The sequence below is a fragment of the Syngnathoides biaculeatus genome, chromosome 19 (genome assembly GCF_019802595.1).
Source record: "Syngnathoides biaculeatus isolate LvHL_M chromosome 19, ASM1980259v1, whole genome shotgun sequence".
Classification (NCBI taxonomy): domain Eukaryota; kingdom Metazoa; phylum Chordata; class Actinopteri; order Syngnathiformes; family Syngnathidae; genus Syngnathoides; species Syngnathoides biaculeatus.
In genome coordinates, this window is record NC_084658.1 from 8730241 (window position 1) to 8756237 (window position 25997).

Here is a 25997-nt window from a genome sequence, read left to right on the forward strand (position 1 = left end):
ACAAAAAAAAAGTAAGTCCCAACCCTGTTTTTCTTTCATTACATTAATAAAAGACTGCATCAAGGGGATGAAGCGTTTACACAGTATAAAAACAAGTAATTGGTTTAAAACTAAATATTTACATTGGTAACCTAAAAGAAAGCTCACGGCTCCACATTGTCAAGTAGCTTGCCCTGTAACTTTCAAAAGGTTGCAGAAAAACAATAAATCAAGAGGAGTTTGGGAATGTGTTGTGCCATGATCAAAGCTCTGATTGCGGGCCAAAATAAGTACCCTGAAAATGGTGCTGTGAGTGGGAAGATAGGAATGCAGCAGGAGAGTTTTTAGGGATCGTCCCAGTTCTTTAGAGGTTTGATGAAAAACAGGAGGATGAAAAGAAGTAGAATGCGAGACTTAAAAGTAGATGCAACCAAGATGATTCCTATCTTTCTTTTAAAACGTAAATTACACGCAATTTACAGAAAGCTGTGGTTGGTAATTGACACCCAATGAATAAAATAAGGGAGACAAGATGAGGCAGCCAAAGAAAGAAGAAGAACATTGTACTTTCAACACAGTCCAAATATGGACATCGGGTCTAGTTATTGGAGGGTTCAGGAGCACAGAGGACTGCATGGATTCCGTTGAGAGAAGGCTTGATCACCCAGCAACTCAGACTTTTGTGCAATGCAAAGCACCCTCTCTTCATAACATATGTTCGATTTAAATGAACGGCTGTGGCGAAGAGTTATTATTTTTATGCGGTAGTAAAAAAGAATGGGGAATGGGCAAAACCACCTGAAGCTAAAGCACTTCCATACTCTGGATAGTACATGAAAAATTGAGATTACCAAACTGTTTGGTAATTTTGATTCACACAACATTGTGTTCAGAAAAAAAGGAGACAAAAAATATGGAAACTGATCGACTGAATTAGTATTATTCTTCTTTTACAGTATGTTAATGTACATGTAGCATGTATCACATGACTGTCAGTGGGAGCCCAGACACACCTCACACACTAGGTGCTCAATCTTAATAAGTAACCTCCCATTGGAAGACAGCAGAGCAGGTCAGCTCAGGAACAACAGAGAGAAGAGGGAGCCTCTCACAAAAGGGACAAATAAGAAAGGGGGAGGAGGAGGAGGAGGAGGGGTTGTTCGCAGGTCCACAGGGATGAGGAGCCTGGAGACAAAGAGATGGTAAATGCCCAAAAATGGCTTTGTGGATTTATCATGATGATACTGGGAGGCAATGCCTTTGGCAAGCTGCGACCCTCTTTTCATATGTCATGTAAATGAACCCAAGAGAGCTCTGAATGGCACACCCTGGAAATTACTTATCTTGTCCCTGAGATCGAGATCGGGACCAAAATGGCTGCATATGCAGACCCTTTCTGGTTCTGGTTCCACATTTCATACTCCTTTTAGACAGTCCCACGATAACTGACATAGTGGCTGTGAAAGTCACCATCTTTTTCACTGCTTTAGTCAATCTCTTCCACCTGCATGCTCTCCTTTCTGAAGAAAGAGCTCCTTCTCGTTATTATGAATGGCCAACAGGCAAGCGTGCATGCGTTCAGCCCCCTCACCACAGCGAGAGCGAGCGCCGCATACTGGAGCAGTCCCCTCTGTCGTCAGGCGAAGGGGCGAGGAGGTGCCACTGACAAGCACACAGACAGGACTAATATCCACATAAATTAATGACATAACAGTGAGCCATCCCCTCCACTTTTTTAATCACCCCCTCTTCCTGAAACAGATCAACTCAGCACGGCAGGCAAATCTTACAAGTCTGACATGGAATTCATACTATCTGCGTAAAACATTACCTGTGTAGTTTTGTTCTGTATTTGTAAGGCAAGGAAGGGCTGGTGGAACTCAACTTTGGCCTTACCTGCCATGAGCTTTATAAATTCTGACTGGGTGGAAATTGTACATGTCAGCTGACTACGTTTCACTCCTCCACACTATTAAACGAAGTGTGTGAAACTATGGTACAACAGATATATGTAGCGTTATCTCTATTTGTTATATACTATAAGTCTTGTTGCACACTGTATATTCAACACGACATGAATTGAACTACCTTCAAAATATCAGTGGAAAATGTTGATTTCTTTATTTATTCTTAAAAAAAAGGGTGTGTCCAAATCATGCGCTGGTAAAACCACCTTTTACAGTTGATGGCACCAGTTGCTACTAGTGCAAAAGTTAATTTGGAGCACTGTGTCGATCTTGTGGTTGTCAAATCCACAGTAATGTTTTCCACTGTGTTGGCGCTTAATCACGTCACATCCATACCTCAAAATACACTTCACCTTTCAACTGTATCTGCATCCATATGAAGCAAGTGAAAGTGATCCACGAAGTCTCCCCTGCGACTTATTTAGTGAAAGCCAATATTTTAGATCGTCGCAGCCCACTAATCCGCGTTTGTAATGTGCCTCTGTAAAGCGTCTATATGCTGCTGACATGACACCCGAGTCAGAGCAAAACAAACAGTCTTGATTCTCATGCTCCCTGTCACAAGGTTAAGGCCACTCGCTATTTAAGTTGATGACTCCATGTCACCAAGTGCAGGTCATCATGTTTCTCATTCAACCCCAACTGTTCTTATGTTAAAGTGTGACACAAACGCTCAGCAGATTTACCCTCAGCTGTTTGAAGGAAGTAATAAAGCAGTCAAAAAGTGCTTTCTCAGGACCCCCCCAACACACACACGCACACGCACGCACACACACACACACACACACACACACACACAGTGAAACATGATTCAGCTGTTTGGCTATGACTTTATTGTGACCCTTACAGGAGTAATAACAGGGACGGTAGTGGTAACACAATCCCAGCTGTGCTGAGTGGGGTCTTTTGCCACTTCAAACACTTCACACTTCGTTTCCAAAATACGGCCTTCACTATTTAACACTGCCAGCCATTTCCATAATTAGCTATAATAGAGCCGGGATGATATTATGACAGTATGAGTGTTTTTATGACCAGTAGTCCCAATGAGCATGAACTGAACACCCACTCGTTAGCAGTTTTAAATCCCATCCTGGGAACTGCCTTCTTGCTCCCCCAACAGGACTGAGTATGATTTAGTGTGTACACAGTTAATAGCCCCTGTGCTCACTCAGGCAGAAAGAAGATGGTGCTCAGGAGGTCTGAGGAGTTTAAAAGTGCTCAGTGTTGTAATGGCAAGGCAAGCTTTGAGAGACAATCAAGTCATGCCAGACAGAATGGATTCCAGCCTGTAGCCGTGAACTTAAGACTAAAGTTTGTGTGTCAATGTCGATTCTTTTTGCATGATTTTATGTGATACATCATAAAAAGAGTGTGTCACAACAACAGTAAATATTAGATGAGTTCGTTGTGTGGGTTGCGTGGGAGTGTAGGCGTGGATCTCTGGGTCTCCAGACAACTCTCATAACTCACATGCCTGTTTGGCAATGTTGATTCAACAGCAGGTCTCCCTAAACACACCCCAATGGGAATTTATCACTTAATGTGAGGTCACTCTCTCTTTCCAGAGTACAACCCATATGATTGCATCACAATCATGTACTTTCTTCTCATTTGTACATGTTTGATGGCACTTAATAGCCACTCCCACAACACACCCGTAAAAGTTCTTGGCTCCCTGATTCTTCTTTCCACCCCTCTCCTGTTTTCTACTTCTTCACAGGGTAGAACACTGCTTTCCCAGTCCAGGTATAGAGAAAATCCAACTCCTATGTGATTGTCTTATTGTTGTCATAGAACTGATGTGATGCTGTTGTTGTATTGCGCTGTTGTCCCCTCTCAATCATTGGTCCGTTCAACTGCATGTAAATGCAAATGCAGAGGGTGTATATCAAACTCTTGTGTTGCACAAGAATACTGATACGGCACAGAGACCTACCAAAATACATGACTAAGGTGCTGAAGTTAATTTATTGGTTTGATGAAACAAAACAGATATATGTTCAACAAAAATAATGTCTCTATACATTATTACCATTTGGTACCTGTTGTTTTGGTATGATTGTTGTTCAAGGAAATCAATGTGTAATAGATGCCATAATTTACTGCCGACAACAAACCACAATTTCTACATTCTTTCATAAAAGTTGTAGTATTGCTACTGCTTACAAAAAAAAAAAAATTCTTTACTGAGAGACATTGGAGGGGCCTAATAATTATCGACTTCCAGCAGACAGGACCAATCTGCAGAAACTGTACCTACGGTCCAAGATTTCACCTCCCTTATTCCCCTCACATCAAAAGACAGAATGTACCACATCATCGGTTCATTGGTGGAGTGAAAGATTTAGAAGGTGCTTCTGGACCGAAGGGATAGATAAAGCAAAAAGGCAGATGACAGAGATAAGTATCAGTAGCTGCTATCAGACCGAGCAACATGTGGTTCCAAAACCTGAACCTGGTAGCTTATCTATAATGGGCAATCAGTGCCTTCGGAAGTCTCCCAAATCTGCTGGGAGAGACTCAGATGGAGCAGCAGTCCATGTAATCACCTTAAATTAAACCTTTGACAAAAAGTTTGAAACAGCTACATTTAAGATTGGGTCAGAGCGGGTCTCTCTGGAATTAACTGAATGAATTACATATATTTTGAAGCGTCATTTCTCAGGTGGTGGAGTAGTCATCCCCCAACCCAAATGTGACTATGTCCAAGTATCTTTGAGCAAGATACTGCACTCCCACTGCAAGCGCTTTGAGTAGCTTGAAGGTAAAAAAGCGGAATAACTAGTAAGTGTTAGTTACTACAGGGTGTACACAAATGCCATGCATTGTTTGTTTAACTGTATCTTAACTTTTAGATGGCCTTGGTTGGTGGTACTAAATCTCTTTAGTGGCAGTTCACTAAGACAAAATGGATTGGATAAAGGTCACCCTCTTCTAAAGAAAAACACACACACACACACACAATCACTTTAATGACCTCCTGCCTCCTCTGTCAGGGCTGGACAGTGGAGTTACCTCAACAAGGTTCTAAATTATAAATATTCAAACATTTCATTAAAATTCTATACACCAAACCTAACACAGTGTGCAGTGCACAGTGCAGATTGTTGGCATTGTATGTGTGCCATTTTTATCCACCAAATGAGTCACCTAAGAGTCAGTGAGTTCCTCTGAAATTTGCAGGGCAACCAGTTCAGGGTGTAACCGGCCTCCTTTCCGAAGATAGCCGGGATTGGCTACAGGAAAAGCGGCTCAGAAAATGGATGGATCGACATCTAGTCCATTAATATACTATAATAGAATTAAATTCAACCAAAAACAATTCCATACCTTTACCCCTGTGGTTTGCTTGCACACTGTGAGGGGCGCAAGCTAGTCCGTTTGTTTTTATGACCCACTAAAGGTCAAAACCAACCTGTGTTTGGATTAAAACTGCACAGACTAGCTGTGGCTCAGAGGGAGAACGCAGTGTGAACTTTGTAAATATCATTTGATACTTGTATGTCATTTACATGTGCAGTGTACATTGTGACAAGCCTGCAACGTGCCTGGTATAACCGTGTGGCAATCCAAAGAACAATGAATTTGGCACTTAGTGATATAATTGCTCAGTGTAAACACCAGTGATAGAACAACACAAAATTATTTCTAAATTCTAAGATTAAAATGCTGGGGCAAGCATATAATTGCGGGGGGAAATTATATTCATTACTACAAGACAGATCTTATCTCCAATCCATTTAAGAGTCTGACCAGCATAGCACGTTTGCACAGATATCTAAAAATGGGCCTGAAGGTGTTGGAAAGATAAAAAAAGGAAGACAATATTTGATAGGTGTCAATTGGGAAATCAATCAATCTGGCTCCAAAAGATGATTATAAACAGCCTTATAAACAGCCTCCCTGCCTCAGGGCATCGCCACCATCATACTTTGATTTCTGATATGCAATTTCACTGCCAGTTGTTTGCTCATCTACATCTCTGGAGTAAAGATTAATTCTTTCTTTGTTGTTTCTGTGCACAAATGTCTTGTTACTTAACCATACAGAATCTTGATATCCCTTAACTTTGAGGTAGCACTGGAATTGTAATCAGAGCTTTTAGTATCTGTGGGGTCTCCAGAGAACAACTATGTACAATTTAAGCAGTCTCAGAGACTTAAAAAAACACCTTTGGTCTCACCAACCTGACCTGAAAGCTTTTTTGGTTTTTGTTTTTTTACAGCGACTTTTTAAAGCTCAAGTGTCGTCAAACAGATGATTTTTGGTATATTATTAATGAAAAACCCACAGCCAATATGGTCCCATGTGTTTTTTCACCACAAAACATGATGTTGACGCATACAGCTTTTTGTAACTCCCGCCATGAAAATCCTCTCAGGAATTTGTTGTCGAGAAGAAGCAGGAAGTGACGTAAAGGACAGTGGCACCCCCTCGTGGACTCGTTTGTTTCCATTAGTTTTACCTCCGCGAAGGTAGCTCGTTGTTCCTTCATGTTAGCCAAAATGCCGGCTCATTGCATTGCTGGACATTGCTTGAACATTCGGGAGAATGGACTTACCCTTCATAAGTTTGCAAGAGACCCTGTTCGCTGTGAAAAATAGATTGCACGGGTGCAAAGGACGAGAGCTTCGTGGGTTCCAAATAACAGGTAAGTGTGTATACAGCTACTAAAAAAAAATAGTTTGGGGTGGACCACGTAATCGGTCTCTCTCATAACGTAGCAAAAGATCCGCGTATGAAATGTGTTGATCTGCGTATACAGCTACTAAAAAAAATAGTAGTTTGGGGCAGACCACGTAATTGGTCTCTCTCATAACGTAACAAATGATCCGCGTATGAAATGTGTTTATGTGCGCGTCACCCAGGCAACAATGTCTCACTCAGCCTGCAATATAGCTCGGCTCCACCCCCTCCTTATATAGCACGGCGGGCCGAAACTCAGCCACACCGACTGAGGCGCCGCGTTCGGCGGTCACATCTTCCGTGAAGGCTGCGCGTCAGGCTTTGCGACGGGGGAGGCTCTGAAGAACCCATCCGAGAATCCGTTACTCAGTCGCGTGCGCGCATAAAGGGCTCCAGCTCGACTGTGACTAAAGCAGCACTGCTCGGCTCTGTCATAACCCACACCGGCCGGCTGCGATGAGCCCCGATGGCTCATCTCTGCCGCAGGAGTGGATCGGACGGGAGGCAGTTTGGCTGTGATCGGATGTCATCTAAATATGGCTCGAAGCAATAGTGTAATATTGCCCTAAGGGCTCGAAACAGTGTAATATTGCCCCGGTAACTTCACTTGGTTGTGTGGTGTTGCCCTTTTCGAAAAGAGCTTCAGTGTCAGAAGGGGTGTCGGAAAAATGTGAATATCTCTGTTGTTCGGCTTCCATAGTAGCAGGCACTGCGCGTTTTCAACCACGGAAGTTACGATAACCTCAAGGACAGATGACATGACTAATATGGCCACCACTTGGATGTCGAGGGACACTCAATTTCGCAACTTTGTGCATGGATGACGCGCTCTTCGCTCGCTTATTTTTTTTGTATAGACATTGAAGTGAATACTGCTATATGTATTTTTCATTACAATATCTATTTTAGAATGTTTATAGGGATGTCACCCGCTCTTTAAATGATCAACAGTGATTTACATCATTATTTTACATTTGTATCATCTTGGCACAGGAGGCCCCGTAGCTCAGTGGTTAGAGCACTGGTTTGGTAAACCAGGGGTTGTGGGTTCGTATCCCACTGGGGCCTCCACTCCCTGAGAAGGGTTATGTCAGGAAGGGCATCCGGCGTAAAAATTGTCGCAAACATATATATGCGTTCATCTGAGATGATACCGATACCAATACCGACCCCGAAAGGGACAAGCTGAAAGGAAAACAACAAAAACAACAATCATCTTGGCACAGTTGGAACCCAACCACAAGGACAAAAAAGAAAAAAAGCACCCTCTGATTGTTGGATATGGGACATTCAAAGAAATAACCAAGTAAAAATAAATACAGGAGTGGATAAGGACCAAGACGGGGAGATCAAGTTTCTTCAAGTAAACATCCTTTTCATTTGACAAAGGCTCCCTATAATTTTGGGAAAAGTTTTCATGAATCTGCAGACAGGCTGTGAAACTCTGGTATGAACTTCAACAATAGCGCAGGTGAGAAGAGTTTACTCGTCTGTGTGTTTGAGTCATTTCCTAAATGTGAGTTCTGGTTGTGGATGAGCTTTGAAGTTCAAGACGGCAGTGCATCAGTGTACTGGTTCCACTCCACGGAACGTCAACACGCGTGCACGAGCAGCCTCTGTGACTTGGGGTCGGCATTTTGGGCTTTTATGCATGTGTGCCTTTGTTTGGTACGTGTGCTCTGATTCACGCATGACTGAACCCCACGAATGTGTCTCAGTTTCATTTCTCTGTCTCGGTTTTTGTTTGTCAGTCGGAGTCAGAACATTGACATTCCCTATATGCGCCGCGTAGTCTTGACAGACAGTTGGCTCGCCATCGTTCACCTGCAGAATGTCAAGGCTAACAATTCCCCCTCCCACCTAGGTTGAATTGTTAGACAGAAGGTTTTATGAAGTAAGGATTTGAAGAAAAACATTTTTCATTTTTGTTATGCGCTGACAATCTGACAGCCACATTGATTCAAAGAATGAAAGATTTGTTCATTTATACTTTGCAACAACCACATAGGTCTTGCCTCTGTGCTTTGCTCGAAACTTTTAGCTTTCATTTTAATATTTGGATTGTTGTCTTTTTTGCTATCTATAAGTTGTCAACTTAGTATTGAAACACTTTCCTGAGGTTTATATTCCATCGCATTAATACAACCTACACATAAAATGGAAAAGTTACCTGATTTATTAATATCACTGCTTCGCTGACTTTGTCTCACATTGAAAAACTAAACGAACACTGTTACAATATTTAAGTCACGATCTCACAACTTCGTAGACTAATTGTGCTTGCAACAATTGTCATGGGACTCACTTGATCTCAAAGCAGATGGGGTGACCTCAATCTCGCTGTTGGCTTGGTAGGGCTGGAAGGCTGATGTTGAACTCAGCTCACCGGCAAACGGCTCGGGACTCTGAGTGCCTGTGGAGCTGGCGCTGGTACCGTCACCTCCATTGTGAGGATCCTGCTCTTCATAAACAGCCACCAACTGAAGGGAGGAGAGAAGTGATTTTTCTTTAGAAAACCAATGATGAAAAAGACACTTTTGACACAGCAAACGTGTATCTAAAGTATTAGTCTTCAATGACAAAATTCCCTTTTTGTAATAATCTCAGAGAGTATAAAAACAAATGATTGTGTACAATTTTCTCCAACCTGATGGAACAGTTTGAGCACAATAGTAGTGGCTTAAAGCACAGGAAAAAATGCTAAACATTATCATTAGTTATTTTTAAGATGCCAGAGCCCCCCAAAAAAGCAATATTTACAGTTCAGTAAAATGACAAAAAAGTGACAAAACTCCATTATTCACAAACCATGTTATCAAGCCAAAAATTATCTTCTTATGTGACATATCTGATTTTACATCTGCCTGCATGGAGTGTGGGATACTGCAGGTTTATAGTTACAGTAAGGCTGTAAGACTCCGACTATCAGTGAGTGCTACACCCCGACATAGTTCATGATGCTCAACGTACCAGATACCAAACCAGAGAGGAGCAACTCCCTGCAGGATGTCATATTTATCATAGTCAGACACACAACTCATTGCTGAGGCCAGCTCACTTGCAATTCCAGTAAATTAAGACTTGCATTTACCTCACAATGCTTGCTTGGATTATTTTGCATCAGGATACTTTTGTGTTTATGTTTTTTATTTTCTCCCACACAATTCCCAACTGACTATTGCTTTACAACGAGAGGGATTTGTTTTATGACGCGTAATTGAGAGCAACATGCCGCAGTTACGTATCTAACTTTGTGGAGGAAACTTATGTGAGTAGCGTGGGAGGAAGTATTTTAAAACCCCAAATGATATATCAACCACCAATTCTACACAAATTGAAAATCTGAAGGGAGAACAAGAAACAAAAGCTGATGTATTCCTTCTTTGCAAGCTCGCTCTCAATAGTTGCTAAAACATCTTATGCGTCAAACAAAGAAACATCTGCTATACAGATTTTTATGCGCTTTTCACCAAACATGTCTTCTTATTATACAAGACAATGCAAATAATATGTCCTCTTTACTTTGAATGATGTGTTCATTGCAGCATGTACTGTATAAAGTGAAGGCACTATGTCCTTTGCATGTGCTGCAGGATGAGCAGTGTTTGTGCAGGTGCGGGGGGCATTATTAGAAGTTCTAAGATGCAAATACAGTGTTTAATTCTTCACAGTGATAGCAAGCAGAAAAGAATGCATTGGTGAAACATATAAAATAACTTGCAATAGCCATCGAAATTCCAATTTCTGAATATGGTTGTTGCCTAATGAGTAAGGGGCATCCTCTGCAAGTTCATTTATGTTTTATTTTTTGCATCACCACAACACAAGGGAAATTGCATACAATACAAGCAACTGAAAGAAGCACTCTTTTTCATTACATTTGGAGGGAAAGTGTGAGGGAGTGTGTGTCCATGCGCAAGAGACACCTGGGGGAATGTGCATGTGATTTATCGGTGATGTAAATAAGAGGAGCGTCTCATCCTGGCTTTGCACAATTAAAGCAGGGTTCAAATCTTCCCTGAGCTGACTGTTTCTATGCATACCAATATTTGTATGAGATGTCGTCAGCCATTGAATCACCCTCTCCACTCTAGTCATGTTCCATTTCAATCATAAAATTGCATTTGAATGGTTATGAAGGATGATGCCAATTTTGCTCAGTGTACCACTCAGAAAGGCTCGAAATGGAACTTTGCTGTAGGTGTACTGATCAGAACATGTGTGACTGTAAATTTGTTAAAACTTAACAGCGTGAAATGTTCTGGATTGTTGTGAGTTGTAGATGTTAAGACCGAAAAAGGAAACAATCCATGAGGGGGAGGAAAAAAAATTGTAATCAGACTACAAAATAACAATCAGCAATCCTATCTCTATGATAATGACAGGGACAGCTGTGTGAAGATGTAAAGGCAACACCGAATGGGGTGCAGGGAGGGGGGGAAGAGAGAGAGAGAGAGAGAGAGAGAGAGATACCCCAGAGGTATTTTCACTGTCCAAGTGAATGTGATGAGCCAATGAATAATTAGTGACAAAGTAATCAGGCCTTCTATTCATACGTTCCTGGGAGTATTTAGCAACTCAATGAGTTCTTTGCCTGCCAGCTGTCCATTTAAAGATGCCATAAAGACTGTTGACATTGTGTACGCAAAATTTACTTTTTAATAGATTATGAATGTGCTTGCTTTTACTCTACAAAGTGTGGTCAGTTTGTCAATCAAATGTACTAAGACATACTTGATCAAATGGGTCTGCACTTAACTGCATCAGAATAACATACATCATACAGAACAACATCTTTTATGTAAAAAAAAATACAAAAGGAATTTGTCTCTGGTAGATGGAGCTGCTCTCGTACGAAAACAAATATACTTATGAGGCATAAAGACAAAAAAACAATAACAGACACATACACACACACAGACACGTATATATTGCACCTTAAATGCTTAGCCTCCGCTATTATCATTCGTCTGCATCTGTGTATAATTTTGGGGGATATTTTAGTTCCTGTTCTATGCGTCTCATAAATCCTCTTTTCTTGCCTCAACCCAACTATTTTCAATGGAGTTTTACGGAGCATTGGAGAAGAGAAAAATGCTGGCATGAGGGAAAAGTGAAGCTGTTCTTACTATTGGTGGGACAACACTTAGGAGTTACATGATGAAAGTCTTCACTCAAATATTCTCACTCTCTTTGTGAATTGGTCACAGACAGTTTTGAAATTAGACGATTTCACATTTCAGTTGGGCATATTTGTTTTTTTTCGTTGTTTTTTTTTTTCTGTGCTCGGCTGCGCTCTAAAATAGATTACTGCTTTTTTGTTTTTCAGAAGGAGGCAAACAATTTGTGCGACACTAATGGGAAGTAGTGCAGCTAATTGTCACGAAGCATGAAAGCAGCAACTTTTCAAAGCAGAGCTAGGGAAATAGGGAGGGACAGTTTTGAACTACAATAAAACAGCAACTGCAAATAAGGTCAGGAAACAACAAGACATTATATAACCCCACCTCGTATATACAGTGCTTGCGTTGTTGTTTTTCCTTGTAAAAACAAAATTACGTTTTTTTGGTTATGATACAAATATATGTTGTTTTGGTTTTGACATTCACAAGATGTAAACGATAGCAAAATAAGCACTGCTACTGTATACTGTACTGTTAAGATACTTCATCAATATTCAGATGTGCTCCCAACAACGTTTTTATGAGTAAGAAAAGTGGGTCTGAACAGATTAGAGGCCAGTGAATTGAACACAACATAAATATCATCATTAAGATCTTACACTAATTACATAGCAGACGTGTGTCTCAACATCATGCCTGCAAACTTCAAGATGGAAACACTAACTGGATTGTGGGTTATAATTCCAAAGGGGAGTGGAATTAAAAACTATATCATGTGCCAAAAGCCATTCAAACTAATTTGGGTCAACTAGCTAAATACAGCTGCTCGTCAGCCATTAACAAACTGGCGGGAGACGATGAAGTTCAAGGGTTTAGATGGGGCAGGAGACCATTTTTTGCAGCTTTCAGGTGGTACTTGCAATCCAACATTTCTAATTCTATCAGTCAGAGCAGGAAGATGGGGGAGAGAAGGGAGGGGGGGAAAGAATGTCAGGGATGCCTTTCATGTTAGTCTTGTTTGATCTGCTTCCCACTTTTGGCAGCAAAGAAGGGACAAGCATGAGATGGATGGGAAGCAGCTGAGAAGGAGACGGGAAGCTGTTTTGACAACCTCTGGAGCCCTTGCATCTTCTCTTGCCTCACTAGCCTTTGCTTCGTCACCAAAGACACCCCGCCACCTCCGAAAATCTCTGATCTGCCATAGAGCCTGGGCATTAAGATTGGCAACATTACAAAACAGTTGCTCCACGTGCTCGCCGAGGGGTTTTCATGGAAAAGTAAGACAAGTGAGGTTATTAGCAGTCACAGGCAGAGGTGCCGGTGACACAGACGACATGTAATACTTGCGCTGTGATGCTAGGAAGCTTTATCCATAACACACACGACAGGTGAGTGGAAAGGACAGCTGAAATAAGTCACTGCAAGAAACTTGTTCTCTCATTTAGAAGATTGAAAACTGCTTTTGGAGGTTAAAATGCAAATATTTGAAAGTGAGAATGAGTGGAAGTGGAAAATGTTAACACTGAAGACACTGAAGATAAATTCTATGCACACCCATGTTCAGTGTTCAGTATAGAGCTTCTAAAGCATGTAAAAATGACATTTTGACGAGATTTTTGTCCATGAATGTGCACTAACTTTTCATCTAAAGCCATATTGTCACCCGGCCTTTCAAGCTTTGGCATGCATTTCCACCACATGGTAAAGGCATGGGTCAGATGGAAAAAGCTTCTGACACACAAAAACTCCCTACACACTGTTATGGTAAGCGTAGGTGTGTGTGTGTGTAATCTGTGCATATGTCACAGAGTGTGAAGCTTAAAATTCAAAACTCACTGATCATACTTTCTGTTGAAATCAGTTGATGCATTGCATCTAATTACGGTATGTGATTGTGCCAACACCTCAGTTCTGGCAATTTACCAGTTACTGAAAGTGACTAAACCTGCGTGGGATTTCTCCAGGCACTGCGGTTTCCTCCCACAACCCCAAAACCTGCATCAATTGGTGACGGTAAATTGCCCATAGGTGAGATTGTAAGTACGAATGGTTGTTTCTATGTTGCCTCCGATTAGCTGACAACCAGTTCAGGGTGTAGCGCGACTCCTGCTCAATGATGGTTGGGATAGATTAGGTACTATATAACATCCTTAATTTACCCCTGTAGAAATTGTTATAGTAGGAATAATTATGTTGGTGTCGATACAACCTTTAACAAAGGCAAAGAGAAATTCTATCTTGAACTTCAAAGTTTTGATTATTCAGCAGCACTGCGGTGTTTGTAAAATGTGCGATAAGGTTGGAGAAAAAGCTGAAATAAAAATGACAGAAACAAGAAATACAGAAAACGCCACAGCATGTAGAACACACAAGCAGCCCTGGTTTCATCTCACATATCAATCATTTTTCATTATTTTATTACAAGGGTGTCAGGGGCACAAAGTTATTACAAGTACAGTAAAGGTAGAAACTGTAAATCATTCCAACAGAAACCCAAAGGGCTCAAAATGTGTTGAGTGATGGCTATGATCTGCCATCCCTCAACTGCACTCTATCCAAGCATTTACCACTCGCACAGACTAAAAACCAATGTGGGTCCTTGAAGAATTCTGTTTTGATTAATTTTATTTGTGATTGGTTGTTGTGACCTGCCATAATTCTCCACTGTAATGTCAACATCAGAGAAACATCAGTGTGGACACATCATCATCATCCTCTTCCTGGCTGTGGTATTATCACCCTTTTTAATATTTCATGCTTTTTCCTTCTATCTTTTATTCCTCACACATGCAAGTTGGAGCAAACCAGCAAAGTGCTTAGTCCTGTATTTTTCCTGCTCATTAAGGCCATCAAATATTCAAAGAATAAGTGTCGAGCACTCTGGCCTGCCTTTACTGGCATATCAAATAAGCCCAGAATGGTAACCCCAACTATGCCTCAGAAACATGCATATTTCAGGGAATGTCACACAGGGCTGATGCAAGGATAAGTCTTAGCAAAACTTGAAATTACAGCAATCTGGCGATAGTACCATATGGATGGTACTAATGTGTATAGTGTAAGTATATCAATGTTGTGTTAAGGTGTATGTCCAAGTTAATTCTGATAATCTTGCTTCAGTTTTTTTTAAGCAAACAGATCAAGTTAAACTTGCCTTTTGAATGCAATTGAATATGTGAGAGGAAAGAAAAAAACACTCGCTGACAGATGACTGATTTGAATGACTTTTTTTGTTTGTTGTGTTTGCTTTGGAAATGTTTCAAAATTTCAAACCGCAGGATATACAATTGGCATCTTGTAAAGTGTATTTTTGATGTATATAGACGAGGAACCTTGAGATGTCACACCCTCGAACTTTTTTTCATAAAATAAGCAATCGATGAAGCTTCCTGCACTCCCATGTCTGCTTCCATATACCCTATGCACTCAATCTAATAATAGATTTTTTCATAGACAGTCCTGATTCACATGCAAAACAACAGCCAGGTAGTCTCTCCGCGGACAAAAACAAGGATGAAAGCTACAAGCATGGGAGCAGAGACGCTGACCCAAAATCAAATATACACAAAAGCACAATAAATCATCGATAGTGTTTGGATTAGTATTCCTCTGACAACACTACGACCAGAAAAAAAACAACTATTGAAGCCCTGCCTTGCAGAGGCAAGTGCCCTATAATCTTTTCTTGGTTATGGACAAAGCCAGGAGAGAGTCATTAAAAACAACATACAGTATATAGCTGGTCAGTTTAGGGAGAGAAGGACCAAAGGAAAGAAGGAATACCTCAAACATTTTACGCAACCCTTTTGGAAAGTGATGGAGAGAAGAGTGAAGAGGGCTCACTATGTCCTTGAAAAGCAAATATTTTAAAAGAGGACAGACCTAGCCACTTTTTATTTTTAAATCAGTGAAATCTAAGTCATCAGAACTGAATTTATTCCATAAGAAAACGTCATGTAAATAGCAAACAACTCACACACTAGACTTAGGGCGTTAGTGGTTCGAATATGTACACAATCATGTTCATCGAGTGTGTTGAGGTAGGGGTCATCATTGTATTACAGTGGTGGTAATGCTCACCTTTGTGGTGTTTGTCATTCTTTTTTGCAAATAACGTGCTTTAGCTCTCTGACTCCTCTGAGTACCACAAAAAAACACAGTGACAAAAAGCTAAACTTTAGGTATTGTCCAAAAACGTGTTTCTGAAGTGACTAGTCATTATGTTGCTCAGTTATTTACAAAGTTTTTCCATGGTTTAAAATATGACAAATAAAAGAGAGGAACGAAATCGTCTCCTACTGCCCATCATTGTGACAATAGACGAAACTGGCCCACAGAAGTGTAATTCACCAACGGTGCTTTTTAGTTAATGGCAGTCTTTTAAGTGCCCACTAGGAGATGCAAAACAACCTTTCATTCTCCACGTGAAATTACAATTAAAACGTTTCATATTGCACTGTGGTCAATTGTAATGGTCCTTTAATTTGGAGAAGGTGAGGGTCTGAAGAAAAGAACTTAAAAAACAAAATAAAACTGCCCACAAAAGAACAGGAACGGTCAAAAACATCTTCAACAAACAAACTTTTAATACCACTTCTAATACAACACAAGGACATGATATTCTCTTCATGGCTTTCCTGTGGATATATGATTGAAAAATAACTCTCCAGGTGGCCTATGCCATCACTGGGATGGTCTCAATTGAGCTTCTGATAGCCTCAAGCCATTCAGCGACAACAGAGGCAGCACATGTGCACATTCTTCTTAAATATGCAAATAGCACTTTGCTTGGGACCAAAAGAGGGAGGAAAACAAATGCCCTGGAGTGTTTGATGCCTAAAAAAAAACAAATGCAAGTTAAATAATGTAAAAAAAAAAAAATAATTTCATATTATTTATACACTATAGGGCGGCACAGTGACACAGCTGCAGGGCGTTGGCCTTACAGTTCAAATCCCAGGCATGCCCGTGTGGAGTTTGCATGTGACATGAATTCATAGATCCAGAATTTACAAATAGAGTAACTGATGGTGCAGGGTTACAATTGCTTGACCTTAGTGCATTTAGGGTTCAGTTTTCACTTGATGATGATGAGAAAGTGTATGAATGGTTTTCTGTGTCTAAATGTGCCCTGTGATTGACTGGCGACTAGGCAAGGATGTAGTCAGCTTTCCACACAAATTAAGCTGAGCTAGGTCCCTTGGCTTTATGGGACTCTCCACAGGAAAAGTGTTATAGAAAAGAGAAAGACAAAGAATAAACAAATGTAAGATTTAGTCTTTGCTTACAGAATAACTATGTAGTGCAGTTTGCATATGTCCCTGCCAAATAAAGGCATTGTTTTTAGTGAGTGGTGACAAATTCTATTCACATTGATGTTTGTTTTTTTGTCTTGTTCTTATGTTTTTTTGTCTTTGACTCTATGTAAGGTAATTATAGAACAACGTATGTTTATGATAAGCAGAAATTCAAAGATGTCCACATGAGAAAACATAATGTGATGTTTTTATAGATCTCATCACACAGTTACAGCTCACCAACACTATGATTATGACATTTTCAAATAGTGTTGATAGTACCATAAAGTTCAGTGGTAAGAGCATTGGTATGGTAAAGCAGCGGTCGTGATTTCGTTTCTCACTGGGGCCCCCACTCCCCGAGAGGGGTTGCGTCAGGAAGGGCATCCGGCATAAAAACTGCGCCAGACAAATATGAGATGATACGCTGTGGCAACCCCTAACGCGACAAGCCAAAAGAAGAAGAAAAAAGCTGCAGTGTAACAAAGTCAAGTGCAAACTCTATGCCTACAGTATTCACCTTTAAATACTTAAATACACCGGGAGGGGGGGGGGGGGGGGGAGAGAACGTATTTCCAAATTCCTAATTTCCCCATTTCCTTTCCTGGAGCTGATGCCACCAACACAGTCATCGTACCAGTTTGTCAGGTAAGCTGACTGCCTCATGACTATTCAGTCAGTAAGTAAGTCACCAAGGCAGCCGGCTAATGAGTAATTTCACACTCCAACCTACTGAGTCATTTAGGAAGTCAGTCGTTCTCCCTCCCAAGCCAAAGTTTTTAAATTGGCCAGTCACTTAGACGTCCACTGAGACGCTTGGCTTAGCCAATCGCCCTGTGTAGATGGCCACTTGGTGAACCTCTGATACATCCACCAGCAAACAGCAAAGTGTGCCAGTCACCCAGTCGGCAAGGAAGCAGACAGCAAAGTGACTGTAAAAGATCCTGCCTCACACACATGCGCACTCTGAAACACACATGCACACAACTAGCCAGTGGGGACATCACTGTCTTAATCTGCCATCTGCACGTCTGAGTGGTCTTGGCCTGGAGGGAGAGGAGACAATGAGTAGGGAAGGATCGCTTCTTCGTACGGGTAGAAAGCGTGGCTGAGTTAACATGCAATGTTGGTAGTCACAAACAGTGACAAATGCATGAAAATATGATGTGGATACAGTAGCAGAAAACTGGATAGCAATGAGTGAGTGAGTGAGTGAGTGAGTGAGTGAGTAATTTAATATTTTGTGCACTTCAACAGTTTTGTTTCGTTTCACCTGACATGTCTTTTCAAACTAAATGTTTCCAACTATTGACGTATTGCTGTTCAACATCAATTGTTCAAGAAGTACGAGATACGTATAGATGCACAACTGCTTGTTACTGGGGTGGAAACCCTCAGATGTACATGTTGTGTACCCTTGACAGTTTGGGAATGTTCACATAGCTTTTGCGGAACAGGAAAAGTTATATTTTGCACACTGTAACTGTGTGTTCATTGAAGACAGAAATCGACTCCTGCTCTCCATACTATTTCTGACAGATAAGAGTTTCTGTCAGACTAGAAAAGTTAGGCCTGTACAGGAGGGAAATATCGGACTCAGAAAAGGGAGGGTGGGGAAATAGCCCTGATGGTTTAAAGAGAATAGCAAGGACAATTTTTCATCTGCTGCTGTTGCTTTTTTTTTTCCTTCCTACTCATTTCTTAGCTGTGGATATAACACCGCAGGTTCCAGCTCTGTGGTTGAGGTTCCATTTTAAAAATGACAAAAAGAAGAATGAAAGTTTGAACAGAAATCTGAACACCTGAGAAAAAATGTTGATCACATGTCAGAGACGGTACTATTCTGTGGCGCACTGTGATCAACATGTAATTTTGGAATTGCACTCCTCTGCCTATTAGGAGCTAAAGGATGGGCAAGCAATGTATGAATCTTGCACGGGTTTTCTAAAGGTGATACCGATTCTTTTCACAGTCCAAAATTGTATGCTCAATCAATTGAAGACTTTCATAGTCTAAATGTGATCGTGAATGTTTTTCAATGTGTCAGCCCAGTTACTGACTGGTGTTCTGCCCTGTGTATCCCCCACCCCTTGCTCCAAGTTAGTCAGCATCGGCTCTATCTTCAGCGTAGAAAAATTGATGGATAGCTCATTGCATCCCATTTGACTGGGGAGCTTTTAGAACCTCGGTTGAAGAGCAGTGTGCTTTGAGGGAATTTTGTGCCCTCTAGTGAACATAACATAGATGATAACACTTTTCCTACCTTGGTGTACATTCTCACAGAGTAGTAGACAGATGCGCGATCTGGTATCTTTCATGAGGTCGATGTGAATCCATGAGGCTATTGTTTGCTTCTATAAAATTGCTTGTAATATTTCACATGGCAAGAGTCTTATGGTAAACGACTATTTGTCACTAATGTGTGCATGACTATACTTGAAAGGACTTAAGCAGCCGAGCATGAACCATGGAGGACTAAAACAAGTGTATCCATACACCTCGAACAAAGACGGGATATGGGGAGACAGTGCTCCCCACCCCGTACATTATGGAAGCCTACAGCACAAGAGGGAGGAGTACGTCTAGGGAGTGCCTCTGAACTCCCATAACCTCAATTATTCAGCATTAGACTTTGCTATTGATTTCCTGTTGGATCGACTTACTGAGTCGCGAGCATTGGGACTGTGACATGCTATAGCCTTCTCTGGGAGGGACGGATGGGAGTCTTTTATGGAGAGGATGAAAAAAGATACAGATCAACTCATGGAAAAGAGGGTGTAATTAAAGATACCCCTTATCAGGGCTGTGATAGATGAAGACGTCAGACTAGTGGAGATAGTTAGTGAGTGGCAAGGAGACTGGTTAGTGTGACTTAGTGACCTTGAAGGGGGAGCGTGTCATTGTTTAGAGGTCTGAAGTTTACCCTGACTGAGGCTTTTGTAGAAGGAGGAACAACAATTATGTTAGAAAGGAAACTCTGTGCCTGTCAGATGTACAAGCAAAGACTAACTGATTGTGGATATATGCTGTATTATTGCTGGTGTTGAGGTATTTGAGCAGTCAGACTATTTTTCCAAGCAGGCATCAATGACCACACTACCTCAGCAAAAACACATAAATCTGTTCCAAAGGAAGAAGCAAAGTCTGGATGAATGTCTCGAATGTTTATCAACTTTGAACAAGTTTCCTCTAAGTACACGTTTGTTATTTAAAAATCTTTTGTTGAGAAGTAGCAAACAAAGGGAAATTTTGATTCTAATCAGCTGTAATTGCTCAAAAGAAAAAGGAAACCAGACAATGGGTAAATATGTGAAAATAAAAGTGAGCAATTACTGTGTTTTAGTGTGGTTTCCTTCAACAAAGGCTTGTTTGAGGGAGAGATGGGGGCTAATTAAGGGTTGATGTTGGCATAATGTCATTGCAGGTCAGGTGCACTTTGGCCTCAACGCAGAAAGACTTCAACTCAGACCCAACTCAGTGCATTTACAATGTTAAAAAAAATTAAATCAACAGGCTAGTGGATGGATTGCTATGGCCAAAATTGGCAATAGGAAACCCCTACGCACTTATAGCCATATGCAGCTATAGTGGACCCTTTCTTATTCTGTGCCTGCCCTACACAGTCTGAGATGGCTCAGGTTCCAAATAAAACAGATGGCAGGAATTGCCTTGCAATTTCCCCTTGTCCTAACCTTGGAAAGTTGTGTTGGGCTGGGCAGAGTTCTCATCTGGGTTTAGCTGGCTTGTGGGGTGAAGGATGGGAGCAAAGTATGGTGTCACTTACAGCAGTGATTCCCAAACAATGTGCCCGGGTACATTAGTGTGCCGTGAGCGCTCTTCAGGTGTGCCGTGGGAAGTTATCCAATTTTATGTAATTGCTAAAAAAAAATGTATTCCAAGAAATAATGTATCTTTATTCATCTATTCATCCCAGTGAGGAACAATGACAGACAGGACAAAAAAAATCTTCTTCTATTAGATGGCAGAAAGTGCATACAGTAATTAATTGATCCATTTTTGGTAACATTTACTTTTGTTGGTGTGCCGTGGGATTTTACAATTGTAAAATATGTGCCTTGGCTCTATAAAGGTTGGAAATCACTAACCTACAGTACAGTAGGTGGCTTTGAGTCTTGAGGATAGGTGTTGAAGGATGTAGAACGACAGGTATTTCCTACTCAGATGTCATTACATCACATATAACCTTGAAAGTCATTCAGAGGAATTTCATATACAGTCGAGTGTTTTGGCCCTTCCTCAACTCTGTGAGTCTGGTCATTTGTTGTTGATAATTTCAATGTGATGGCACCGCGCATATCCTTCTATGCGGCAAGATTGTATTATACTTATGAGTGGGGTGGTTTTTTTGGTGTTGATGTGTAATTTGCTCTGTATATGTCAACCTATCTGTACGCTACCACGGTACAACATTAAAACTACATAAAAAAAAAATTCAAACCATTCAAAAAGTTGATTTTTGAAGGTTGAAGCCAGGGCCTGAGCTAAGTGGCTGAATGAGGTGAGGTTGAGGTCTTGGCAGGCAACAGCTGGCTCCAGCTCCTCATCAAAACTTGCACTAATTGGCACTGCTAATGAGTATTTCAGTCAGGGGGGTGATCCAAGTGACTAGTTATAGGTATATTTTCCTCATTCTCCAAGCTGAAGTAATGCAATCACCTGAAACACAAGTGTCAATGCATTCAGTTTGTGTACTACATTGCAAGTCGCTGAGTCAGTACCTGGAGGCCCATTTAAAGGTGAGTTACTGTGTTGTTATATTGTGTCAGGAAATTTTAAGTGGCAACTTGATCATTCAAGAGTAGACAGCAAAAGAGAAGCTAATTATTTTAAGTTATTTGACACATCAAAACTTCTCTACAAGTTCATCTCAGATACTAAATGTCAAACGTTTGACCTAAGAAACATCAAATAGACGCAATAATTGCCTGGAGGCATCCTTCACTTTCATAAACAACACTAACTTTTGCAGAGTTGAGGGCGTGAAGAAAGTTCTCCAAAGTGTTTCTGCTCAAAACTCAAGAGGATTACGCAGAACACCAAAGCGAGTTTAGCCATAGAATGAGGGGAGAGATAAGGAGAGAGTGATGTAGAGGTAAAATAAATACAGATCTGCACTTCACAAGATGGCTGGGAGCTCAGTGCCGTCTAACAAATGACGGCATGCATGCAAATCAGCCGGTGGATAAGGGCGTCAAGGAGTTGAACACAATCTATACCGCTATAACATGAGAATCCATGCAAACTTTTTTCTATCACAATCACAAACTTTATTGAAACTATTCACTACTACTTTCCCACTGATGCGTTCCCATCTCTTTTTCAGTGTTTCGATGGATATTATCTACACAAGTGTTACTTTTCCACTTGAAAAGATCAATGATATAAATCAAGTAAATCCTTCATTTTCGATAGTAAAGATTATCATCAGCATATTCTAGAATTACCTTAATTTCCCTTTCATCTGCAGTGCTAATAAATTTGGCAACATGTAATCAGGAAGGGATTGAAGGACAAAAAATAAGTGACATTTTTCTGAAAGTGGCAGACTGTATCCTGGACTGGGCCATTGTCAATAGCACAACCATTGTAAATGGGAGATTGAGTTTGAATCAATCCACGCTAGCTATGTAAAGGTTGTCTGTCTAAACCAGTACACTACTAACGGTATGCACTGAATAAAGAAATGTTTTTTATACTTCTGATAAATCCAGATACAATAGCCAGCATTAAGAAAGCTGTGTTTGGTTTACATCCAATGCAGTTGATTTTTATGGATAAAAAGTTTGTACTTATTTATACCTTTTAATTGTTGGGTTCCCCAAGCAAATGTGGAAGTGTATTCTTTCATAATCCATCTTTATGCAACACAGAGGCAGGAAAAGCTTTGCTGGCCAAAGCAACAGCTGCCTGCTCTGTTGGCCCACCAGCTGGAGAGCCCCTCTGCTATAACATACATGCAAATCCCCTAAGCTGGTCTCAAAGGCTCCTTTGGAAAGTGAAGCCTTCAGTAGGAGCCAAATGTCAGCTCCTCTAGCAGGTGGACAGCTGATCTGCGTCGAAAATAGGTCCCGGCAAGTGACGTGTGTTGAGGTGGAAAGTAAAAATCCTCCCAAGAGTATAATCTCCCCCTGCAGAAGATGTGTAAGCCTCAGCTTTAAGGACCCCAATCAGCAGATTTCTCCCCAGCAAAACAGCAGTTTCCAACTCGTTGACACTTGACAAAAACAACAAGATCACTGACACTAAGTGCGTGTAAAACCTGTCCAACTATTTTTGAAGACATTATACGAAAGTGGTTAACCCAATGCTTTGAACATATTTGAAACATTGAGTGATACAGTGAAACCTCAAAAATAAGAGCTGTTGTTTTACCAATTTATTGCCATGACATGAGAGCAAATACTGGAGTAGTTCCAAGTAAGCTCAAGACCTTCCATTTTGCCATTGTAGTAAAAAACAAACAAAAAAATGATGTCTAACAACAATTAGGAAGCAGATATCAGTATATAACATTAAACATGAAATCTCTGCCAGTGTTGACATTCTACAACATTCTAGAAAAACACAATGTGGCATCACTGGTGAGATATTTGTAAAAGAGGAATCGCAGGCTACCCAATGTGGTATTTGCGGGTTACCTGTTGCATGTGGGCAGTAGGCCGGTGACCCCAATATTAGTGGTACCTCGTTTATTAACAAATATTTTTTTTGCAAAAATATTGCTTGAGTTCACGAACTATGCCGAGTTACATTAACACACAACACACGCTTGTGGTTCCTTTGACCCAGTCAAACAGACAACCTGCGAATGACGTATTTCAGGTATCATTTTTGGGCTGTAAATGATTCCTCAGTATGTCTCCCCAAAAAGTGAAAAGTGCAAGTGATTGTGCAACTAAGAAGCACTAGAAAATGGCTAGTCGTTTGCAGACACATTCCGTTTTTATTCAGTTCTTCAAAAGAGCTATAAACTCTGCCTCACAAGAGGGACAGAGTTCTATTCCTAAAACCGTAAAAATGCAGCGAGCCAATCATCCACAGCTTGCACACCTAAAAAAATCATTGCGATACAGGTTTTTGGGATGTAACGTCTGCTAAAGACAGACTCCCTGCCTCCTGCACGAGCTGCAGCTCAGCATTTGTAGGCCCAACACAGCTTAGTTACTCTTTTTATATTCATAGTTTTCAATACAGGGATTTTTCCATTTGTTAAAAACATGCACCAAAAACATTTGGTGTTTTGGAGGAGGTTTGAACCGATTCATGACATTTCCATTGATTTCAAACAGAAACATTTATTTGGTATACAGTGTTTTTTAATTTCTTTGGCTCTATAAAATGGTCCCAATGAAACATAACACCATGCATGCCAAATGAGAGTGTCCCTTTGGCTATGTGGTCATGTTTACACCCCAGAGTCATTGGCAAGAGATGAGTGTGTGACTGACAGTCTTTGGTGAGTAAAGCCAGTAGCCCAAGACTTTTGCCTTCAGGAGTGAAGGGTATTTTAATGATTTAAACACAAAGACACATTTATCATAAAAAAGGTCCCTGTTATAGTACATAATCCATTCATTCATTTTATGTACCGCCTATTCTCACTAGAGTCGTGGGGATGCTGAAGCCTATCCCACCTATCTTAGGGGCAAGAGGCAGGGTAAACCTGGTTGCGAGCCAATTGCAGGGCACATACAAACAACGATTCATACTCACATTTGCGCCTACGGGCAGTTTAGAGTCTTCAATTAACCGATCGTGCATGTTTTAGCGATATGGGAGGAAACCGGAGTACCCAGGGAAAACCCATACAGGCCAGATTTGAATCCAGGTCATCAGAACTGTGAGGCAGATGTATTAACCAGTCTTCCGCAGTGCCACCATTGTGAACTCTTTAGACATAAATGGCTACTTATGATTGGTCTGCGATTGTGTTTGCAAAGAATAGTTTTGAACTGAAATAAGTCTTCTGATGCGTTTGTGTTTCTCCAGGGCAATCTAATGGACAGCATTAGCCAGAGCACCTATGAATAGGTCATGACAGCACTCACGCCACGCTGTGTTATTTATGGGACACATGCGCCTTCCTAACATGTACTTTGCCAGTGAGTCTCTTGTTAGCAGTCCTTCAAACCAATTAACACCTCAACCAGCATTCAGGTCGTGTCCCCAATAGCTGGATGCAATTATAGAAAAGGAAGCATGGCAGGAAGGAGATTTAAGAAAATTAACAGGGAACTGGGACTACTGTTAGGTCAGTTTTCAGATGGTAGACAGTGGTTGCAGATGCTAAAATTAAATCAGTTGAAGAGTTTATCTCACTAGTTTCGACTTTACGATTAGAGATTTACCAACTCCCTAGCCACATCACAAGTACGTTTTATCTTTGCATTAAAGTGAGACTGAACAAGAAGTTTTGTGACACCTCCCTTTTCTTAAAGTCTCCCATGAGGAACACAGTGAAGGTGGTGCTGGACTCTGATCTCCATTGGCTCCATTCCATTGACATCATGGCACCTGTGCGTTTTGGTTCGACTCTGAGCGTACTTCAACTTCACAAAGTAGCAAAAAATCCATCTGACAGACATGACACCACACAATGTCTGTCTTTCCATTGCCCAACTATGATATTAATGAAGGTGACAGTGAACTGGACCAGTCGTCTCACTTTCTTTTGTGGATGGTGAATAATTAATTCGAACCAGAGAGCCATACATGCAGCTTAACTATATGACGGCCTAATGAGGGCTATTGATCGAATAATTGATTGCTTTATGCATGGTCTAACTGACTGCTACCAATCCATTTGGGAAGCTCATTACTTAATATGTATTATTCAGAGCCAACCACTAACTGAAGGAGACTGCAGTATCATGTACTGAATGAATGTCAACAGGAATGTAATAGTAGGGGCTCGGTCACAT

At 40.9% G+C, this 25997-nt stretch overlaps 1 protein-coding gene across 4 annotated transcripts in view; it reads right to left on the reverse strand.

The window, feature by feature from the left end:
- The window catches only part of LOC133492457 (partitioning defective 3 homolog), a 264615-nt gene that overhangs the window by 178942 nt on the left and 59676 nt on the right, over positions 1-25997 (reverse strand). For all 4 annotated transcript variants that reach the window (XM_061804664.1, XM_061804662.1, XM_061804661.1 and 1 more), the window contains exon 3: positions 8941-9115. In XM_061804664.1, the coding sequence (XP_061660648.1) occupies positions 8941-9115 (175 nt within the window). The remainder of the gene's footprint in view (positions 1-8940; positions 9116-25997) is intronic.